Here is a 9508-nt window from a genome sequence, read left to right as displayed (position 1 = left end):
GATATTGTTGAAATGCCTTTGGTTAACATATGTGATTTGATTCTTTATTGCCCAAAGGTCAATTTCACACATTTTCTCAAATACTGCTAGAATAGGATGAAGGGGTGGATTGTATGTGCTAGAAACCCTTAAGGTGTTAAGTACTGGAGTGTTGTTACCTAGTAGGGAATTCAAATTTAGTTTTCTAACAAAAACTTTTAAATCAACAAGCGTTTTCCCTATGTCCATGTGTTGCCCTGGAACAAAGGACAAGTCCTTAGCAAAAAAGTCAACTATATCTTGATGAATGTCAATAAGAGTGTAATTGTAAACAATAAAGTCATTATTAGAACTATTTTATATGCTAGGTTCCAGGCCAAAGCTGGGGGTTTGGATCATCTCCTCCTTCCCCGTCTCTTGTTCCTCGTGTTGTTCGCTGTCTGGGCTCTGATGCGATTGGTGGCCCGGACATTGTTGGCCTGGTGAAAATCCCGGCCTTCCTGTTGATTTGAATCCCCCATAGGTTGGTCTTGTATATGGTTATTATCCCGGGAAACATATACTGGTGTATTCTCTTGGTTAGAATTACTAACACCAGCATTGTTGTTGTTAAACCTTGGGCTCCTTCTGATGCCCTGTCTCTGCCCGGGAAAATTATCCTGATTGTTACCATTGCTGTTGTTATCTGCAAAATTAATAGCATTAATTTGCTCAACCTGATTGTCAGCCTCGCCCTGGGGTGTATGTAATTTACATGAAGGCCTTGGGTAGGCACATTTATTGGCGTAATCTGTTAGGTCTCTGTTTAATTTTTTCTTTTTAGTAAGTAACAATTTCTCCATACTTGCCTCGATGCTGGAGAAAATGCGACAATAATCATATTTATAACGAAGAAATTCGTTATTAGATGTTATAGACTTCTCCAAAATGTCCAAATCGAGTGACAGGGTAGTAATATCCTTAGAATAAAAGGCTATAAGAGCCTGCAAAAACTCAATACCCTGCCGATCGAATAGACCCAACAGTTCTTGGTGGAAAGGGGAATTATCCACCAACCCAGATGGAAAACGCCATTGTCGTAGTCCCTTTGGGACAATTTTGTTTCTTACACATTCATTAAGGTATGCGACTTCCAGTTGTAACTTCTTACATTTATATAGTTTGTTATCAAATTCTTCAATTTTGTCTCCTAATGTATTGTTTTAGCCGAAAGCGCTAACATTTCATTTGGATTTATTAAATACCAGCTTATTTTACGAAGTGGTCTCTTATTGTGTTCCAGCTCGTTCTGGTGTGGATTTGTCATTTAAGCTACTAAGGTTTCCCAGAATTTTCCATGTGATTTCAGAAAAATACAAAAAATTGCATTTTTTGGTTACTGTCATTTATAAAATTAGTCTTATGAGTTGAAATGTCAACAGTGATACCATTTCAAAGATACATGTGTACTGAACAATTCCCATGATTATACTTTTTGCGTGACTGTTACCTTTCAAGAATTAGAAACATTTATTTCAAGTATGGTTTTAGAAAAGGAGTTTCTAAAAAAAATCAGCATGTACCAATTTTTCATGAAGAAAGATAGCAGTCAGTATACCTAAGCTTCTATGGAGATACAGGTATATATCTCAGAAATTACCCCTTGTTTGGAATAGCTCCTCATGTAGAGACCCCCCACTCCCAATTCAAGACTAACTTGGATAACTTGATGGGGATCCAGAAATTCACTCCTGGTTTGTCACTTATGTCTCCAATGGAAATAGACGGCTTATAAAAGGTCCATTTTCCAGGCCCTTTCTGATATAAATTTCTTTTTCCAAGCATCTGCTTACACTACCAAGGTTAGCAGAAATTGTCAGAGATTTGAGATGCCTGGCTATGCTTAGAAAGCCTCCAGTAGTTGTAAGACCAGTACACACCCATGAATCTTTGAATCTACGAAATTCTGAATAAACACACTACATTACTTTTAAACTATATATTTGGATCTACTTCAGTATATCGATCAGTAGATCAACATAGCATAATACCAAAATTCAGAATGCTGAGATGAAAAGATCACAAATTAACTTTTACGAATGTTAACAATGTCGAAAATGTTAAAAATCAAAAACCCAATGTGCATGTTCGGAAACACCACAGAGTTCTTGAATGGAGGACTTAGAAAAATATCTTCTTAAGTTAAACATAATATTTAAGAGAAAAAAATGTACATGTTTAATGGTTGTAAATAAAGATTGTGGTACAGTGAGGAATGGGAAATTTGCCCTTTCCCCCCACTGTAGTGTGATCTCAGAGTTGGTATATATAATTTGCAGAGGGCATGGGGGGAATAGGGGGCTTGCCCTCCTGCAAATCTATTTTAAAAAGGTATTTTTTTTTACTGATGTGTTTTCATGTGTAGGTTATTTGTTTGAGCTCAGGTTGATCTCTGTTGTGCAACATGCATATAGGTTTTGATTTTTAACATTTTCAGCATTGTTAACATTCATTAAAGTTCATTTGCAATCTTTTTGTCTCTGCATATTACATTTTGGTATGATGCTATTTACATCTACTGAAGTAGATCTCTGTATTTATATAGGACACTCAAAGTCCATCAGGGTTTCCATCTAATAATATCTCATTCATCGGTGATCAATAAAACAAGTTTATAACAAATCATGAAGCCAGATATGGAACGATATTATGGCCCAGTAAATAATCCAGAGTAACCTTGTAGACAATGTCAAGGGCTCAGAGAATAATTGAGTGAACATGCAAACAATGGAGAAACAGTTTCAGTTCAAACAAAATAAACTTGTATTTGAATAGAGCGTTGATCAAAACAAATACCCATGAGTCTTCTTGATTACATGTACATCAGACTCACTGAACTCAGACTCAGAAATCACAACATACTTCTGATTTGACTAATCACTGTTAATGTAACCTTGGTTTTACAGATTTCCTGCAGAGGTATGAATCCCCTGTATGGGAATCTTTTTCCACATTCCTGTTCTGTAGAACTCCCTCCAAACTTGTGTCAACTTAAACAGAAAGGGAATAATTTAGAATGTTTTTTCCTAGTTGGTGTAATATTGGAGTTAGTATATTTAGAGATTGGGGTACAGAGACAGAGACAGTGCCCCCACATCAGGGAGTGCAGGTAGCACAATCCCTGATTTAAAAAAAATATATGAGAAATTTTAAAAGATGGTAACAAATCTCTCAGTGGTGTACTCTTTGCATTATATATTACTTCAGTAGACAAGAGAAGCACATCGTCCATCTTCTGCTGTCCAACTCTCAATAGTGCATCACTTAGGGTCTGCTTTCCATTGTTATCTTTGACAAATGCAACACCTAAAATTAGATTATCAAATCCCCATACTTATAAAACAGAGTAGCAAGAAGAGACATTAATGAGGTTTGGGTGAATTCATTGGCCTATTTTTCCACAGATCAGCCATTTATTCACATTGTCATCACAGTGTCTTCCCCTAACCAAGCAGGAGATATTTTAGATGAGAATTATTTTAAAAATAAGGTGTCATCCATCAAAGCAAGCTTTGTTTTACATGATCTAAGAATTTTTATTACAAAATCTTGGAAATATAAAGCCTTATACCACTTAATCCTGGGGATTCATTGTAGTATGCCTGTGAAAAGCTATGTGTATGTTATCATTGTAACAGTAGCCTTGAGAATCAGACTTCTGAGGTAAATGCTTGACAGAAATAATATCACAGACTAAAGGAGAAATATGTTTCAGGCTATCCAATATCTCCAAAAGTTAAAAATGTGCAACATTTCCTCCTTAATCCAATATGCACCCTTAATTCAATATGCCGATAAGTCATACTTCATATGTCCTGCCGAAACAATGTAAACCAGCAATATTTTACTTCCATTGAATTTTGGCTTAATAACTCTCAACTTTTAATAAATCCAAAGAAAGCAAAGATACTCCTATTCCTTTCCAAAACATAGAATCTAGACAGGGCTTCCTTCACTATTACCTCTGTAAATAACACATAGAAAGCGTCTTCTACATAAAACTATTAGGGATAATTATAGATGGCAAAGTGAAATTCAACTTACAATTACATCATACCAATTAAAAGCCTCACTGAAAACGTTGTACATTGCTTAGAATCAAGCTATCCCTCACAGAGAGCACCAAATCATGGCATCTGCCTTCCTATTATGACCGCTACTATATGGCTCTCCAATCTTGACAAATATACAAGCCACAGTTACATCTAAACTACAGCAATGCTACAATAAAGTGACAAGGTTTGAAATAAGTCTGCCTTATTGATCACACAACTGTATTGCCCTGAAACAATTAAATCTCCTTACCTTCTTACCAGTTAATGCCTCATTACCTCACCTATTCTTAGCTAATCATATCCCAAAGTATAGTACACATTTCACAGATATCTCCAACACTGACAGGGATCATTTAGCATTATGCTTAGCATTATGCACAATCAAGATAATTGGTCTTACAATATAAACATCTTAACATTCATAAGTCCAATAACTTAGCACAAGAAGTCCTATAGGCAACTTATTTTACCAAAATATGGAACACACTCCCACTCTCACTGAGAGGTAACTAATAACCCCCTTTCCTTCAAAAATGATCTTAAGATATACTTAGTGGATTGATGGCTTTGCTCAACCTCTGGGTAATCTCTTAAAACCTAAACATAATTCCTGTCTTAAACCTGTTAACTAAAATGTGTTTCACTCAAACGAATTTAAAAAGCTACCTGTCTACCTGTAAATATTGTAAATATTCCTACATCATCTAAAATATGTCTATACAAGGCTACATTTGTTTATAAATTTAACAACTTTAGCAGGCTTACCACTGCTAGAATCTCCTTGTGTTCTGACTGAAAAGTGCTTCTCAATCAATCTGGAAATATAGCACTGATAAGTATATTTCTTGGCACTTTTTAACTTTTCAGAGTTCTGCACTGTCTTAAATTTGCTTATCTGAATTATTTATATATTTGCTGTCATTGATTTCTGTTTTCTGATCTGTTCTGAAACTGGTTCCACCCCTATTCTTGTGGTCTTCTTAAAGTTTGTAAAACTGGTTCAACAACTGTTGTGTTATCTAGCGGTTTCAAGGCTTGCTGATATAAAAATAGTCACTGTTTGTAAATTCCTGCATACCATTGCTAGAATCTCCTTGTGTTCTGACTGAAAAGTGCTTCTCAATCAATCTGGAAATATAGCACTGATAAGTATATTTCTTGGCACTTTTTAACTTTTCAGAGTTCTGCACTGTCTTAATTTTGCTTATCTGAATTATTTATATATTTGCTGGCATTGTTTTCTGTTTTCTGATCTGTTCTGAAACTGGTTCCACCCCTATTCTTGTGGTCTTCTTAAAGTTTGTAAAACTGGTTCAACAACTTTTGTGTTATCTAGCGGTTTCAAGGCTTGCTGATATAAAAATAGTCACTGTTTGTAAATTCCTGCATACCATTGCTAGAATCTCCTTGTGTTCTGACTGAAGAGTGCTTCTCAATGAATCTGGAAATATAACACTGATAAGTATATTTTTTGGCACTTTTTAACTTTTCAGAGTTCTGCACTGTCTTAATTTTTGCTTGACTGAATTATTTATATATTTGATGGCATTGTTTTCTGATCTGTTCTGAAACTGCAGTTGCCCTCCCCTACTATAAATTTGATCTGGGCACTCTTCCCAGTCTAGTGTCAATAGCTCATTCTACCTTTGAGAAAGCCAACCCACTTAGGTTCATAACCATAAATTATCTTCTGCTCCCCCTTTCTCCTTTTCCACTTTACTAAAAAAAAAAAAAAAACAGAAAACAAAAAAAAAACTTTGCTAGAATCTCCTTGTGTTCTGACTGAGTCTGCTTCTCAGCTGATAAGTATATTTTTTGGCACTTTTTAACTGTTCAGAGTTGAATAAAACAACAATTGAATTCAGTTCAGAATACATTTTGAATAAATTGCATTTATTTAAACTGTATTTGCTTTGTTACTGCTACACACTCATGTGCTAGCTTGCACTGTACTTGAATTGTTTTTAGTGCTGTTTTAGCAGCTTTTCTGTAAAAAAAAAATCTACATTTGTTTCCTGCCTTTCCTGTAACTAGTCTAGTCCAGATACAGATTTGCTTTATCCAGGACTGTTTGTTAACTTCTGAGCCCCCAAGCCTTTCTGTGTTAGAGGGAAGCCTTCTAGCTTATCAGTGGGAGTGGTAAGCACTAGGTAGCCTATCTACTACAAGAGGAATGATTTCTGGCCCAGAAATTGTAGCTTATTGGCTGTTTGAGCAGTTTTTCCATCTCTTTCAACTTTCTAGTTTAAATGCTCACATTTGCACTTGTTTCCCACCTTTCCTATAACCAGTCTAGTCCGGATACAGATTTGCTGTATCCAGGACTGTATGTAAGCTTCTGAGCTCCCCAAGCCTTTCTGTGTTGGAGGGAAGCCTTCCAGCTTATTAGTGGGTGTGGTAAGCACTAGGTAGTCTATCTACTACAAGAGGAGTGGTTTCTGGCCCAGAAATTGTAATTTATTGGCCGTTTGGGCAGTTTTTTCATCTCTTTCAAGTTTCTGGTTTAAAAGCCCATGTTTTTGCTTGTTTCACATCTTTCCTGTAACTAGTCTAGTCCAAATACAGATTTCCTGTATCCAGGATTGTTTGTAAGCTTCTGAGCAGTGCCAAGGTCTGCTCTTCAATTTTTCCCTTAGATCTGCTAGTTCTCTCCTCACCTGCACTTTTACTATCTTATTAGTCTAGCACTTTACCAGACATCTTGTAGCAATTATTGTAGCACACAAATGTGCTACCAGCTCTAAAATGTTCTACAAGGAAACAGCTCCAGTACTTATTATTAATACCCACCCCTCCAGTCATGTATAAAGGCCAGTTCCCTGTGCTTTCTCCTATTAACCTGGTGAACTTGGGCATCCTATGGCAATGTATCAGCTGCCTTATGTACACTGACAACTCTCTTCTCTTACCTCCCAACACTCAGACTTGCAAGAGATGCACTTATATTTCCAAATTGGAAGCAACCAACTATCCAGCCAAGACCAGAATAGCTGTTCAAGAGGAGAAGGTCAACACTTGCACCACACTACATGGAACAAATAGCTCTCCAGAACACACAACAGCACTGCTTTCACATAAAAAAACAAACCACCCCCCCCCCCTTTGTGAAGGCTCTCAATAAAAATCTATCCAAACAGCAGAGACCTCCAAGGCAGAAACGCACTCAACCACTAAAACACAACACTAATCACAAGGCACATAACTCTCCTAAACAGAGTGCCACTCAACCAAAGCCCTTAAGGCAAAACAGCATGCCCAACACACTAGTCATAGGTGACTCGATAGTGAGGCACACTTATGTCCCACTCACTAGGCTGAATAAGGAGAAAGTAACAGTCAGCTGCCTGTCAGGTGCAAGGATCAACCACATAACACACGCATTCAGGTCCCTCAACAGCAGGTACAAACATGACTCTGTCATTGTACATGTGGGTGTGAATAACCTGAGATGTACCTCCCTGGACTACATGAAAAGAGAGACTGAGGAGCTCTTGGATTATGTAGCCCATGCAGGTATGACCATAGCCCTGAGCAGCATCCTACCATCACCCAGAATTATACCACATTACAAGCAGAAAATGACTGATTTCAACAATTGGCAAAGTTTCTGGTGTCATTCTAAGGGGATCCAGTATTTGTCTGCCTGGGATGACATGATTGACAGACCTCTATGCTTTGCCAGAGATGGCCTGCATCTGTCACCCCTGGGCTTCCAAATACTGAGCAAGGCTCTTGCCACCCCTATAGTGCCTTTTTAGGTGGTGTTCCAAAGACCAAATTACCACTGTAACAGCTACAAAGAAATGCAATCTGAGTGTCATGCTGTTCAACAATAGCAGTCAAAATCTCAAAATGCACTCACTCAAAGCAATCCTTAAAATGGAGAATGTCGACATTTGTGCTGTAACTGAGACCTGGTTCATGGCAGCAGAAAGTACCCCTGCACTACCAGGCTATAACTCATTCCACACCTTTCACCCCCAGAACTTGGACTGAAGCTCCAAAGTTGGTAGTGTTTCCATATTCATAAAGGATGCACACACCTCCAAACTGGTAGCCCAACATAATGCATCTGAGATACTTCAGGTGCCGCTAACATTGAGTAAGACAGAGATTCAGGTTGTAGCCTGCTGTAGGTCCCCAACCATGTCCCAAAACTCACACTCCATGTTCCTAAGCACCCTGGAAAATATTAGGGTCCAACCTAACACTCTCATACTGGGTGACTTCAACTACCCCTCCATTAACTGGGAAAACTACTCATTTACCAATACACTTGTCCAACTTTTCCTGGAATTCATTAATTCAACTGCCCTGGATCAGCTTGTTCTTACCCCCACTAGAGGTAGCAACATCCTTGACCTGGTCATTACTAATCTTGCAGACCGTTGCTCTACACCAATAGTCAACTCCTCCTGGTTAGATCTGACCACAAACTAATCACCTTAGAAATCCACATCCCTCCTACCCCCTCCCCCGCAAAAGTAACCACCATGAAAAACTTCTCCAAAGCTAACTTTGGGCTCCTAAAAACAGAGGTGGCTAACTTCATGGCACCCACGCAAATGGAGAATGTTGCATGACTGCTGAATCATACACCAATGCACTGTACAAACACGTTACACAAATGTATGGATCTCACCAATCCCAATAGAACCAGATGCTCTCCTCTAAAAAAAGGAAGCATTCTGGTGATCTCCTCCCATAAACAAACTCTACAATGTTGTTGTTGTCTTTCAGCTTTTCCCAGTTTGGGCTCACCACAGAGGAACTCCAGTCCGCTAATGATTGGCAGTAGATTTTCACGAACGCCGAGGTGCCAGCTCGACCTTCAGCCAAGGCACACCCATTTACGCATATCTTTCGAATGCCCACCCAACCGCAGGGAGGACATGCAGACTCCACACAGAAGGCACTCCCCACACTCCAGCTGGGAATCGAACAGGAGAACCTCTTGCTATGAGGTAAGAATGCTATTGCTGCACCACCTCAGATTATAAACAAACTACAATAGAAGGAGGAAACTGATGCAGAATAAGGTGAAATCCCAAGACTGGAAAAACTCCCTTATCAGCCTCAACAAAAAGTTGAGATCCCTCATCTAATCCTCCAAAGCTAGCTATGAAAACAGAATTGCAGCAGATAGTAAAGACAACCATAAGGCCTTCTATAGTTATGCAAAGAGTCTCCACAGCAATACCCAGATTTGCTCTGAGAAATTGTACAATGGCACCTCCTATACTGAACCAACAGATATTGCCAATATACTGGCTGACAGATTCAGTGCCAGCCTTACCCCTCTCATCCCCCCAAAAGGACCAATCACAATACCAATAGATTAACAGGCACCCAGTATTACTGCTGCACAGGTTAAAACAGCACTGTCCAGGGCCAAGAATACAGCTTTTATGGGACCTGACAATATCCCTGGCTGT

The 9508-nt window shown here is 38.5% G+C and overlaps 1 protein-coding gene across 1 annotated transcript; it reads right to left on the bottom strand.

Annotated features, from left to right (window-relative positions):
- Window positions 1-374: 374 nt before the first annotated feature.
- LOC122803135 (putative uncharacterized protein DDB_G0286751) lies at window positions 375-821 on the bottom strand. Its single transcript, XM_044072757.1, has one exon. It carries the CDS (start codon window positions 819-821, stop codon window positions 375-377), a length of 447 nt encoding a protein of 148 aa, XP_043928692.1.
- Window positions 822-9508: the final 8687 nt, after the last annotated feature.

Source organism: Protopterus annectens, chromosome 5.part1, assembly GCF_019279795.1.
Source record: "Protopterus annectens isolate FY-2018-M chromosome 5.part1, PAN1.0, whole genome shotgun sequence".
Classification (NCBI taxonomy): Eukaryota; Metazoa; Chordata; order Ceratodontiformes; family Protopteridae; genus Protopterus; species Protopterus annectens.
Note: the sequence above shows the minus strand (reverse complement) of the source record. Positions and strands in the feature narration are given on the sequence as shown.

Excerpts from the sequence above, each read along its gene's own strand:
- LOC122803135 (XM_044072757.1), bottom strand. The coding sequence starts at position 821 with ATGGAGAAATTGTTACTTACTAAAAAGAAAAAATTAAACAGAGACCTA.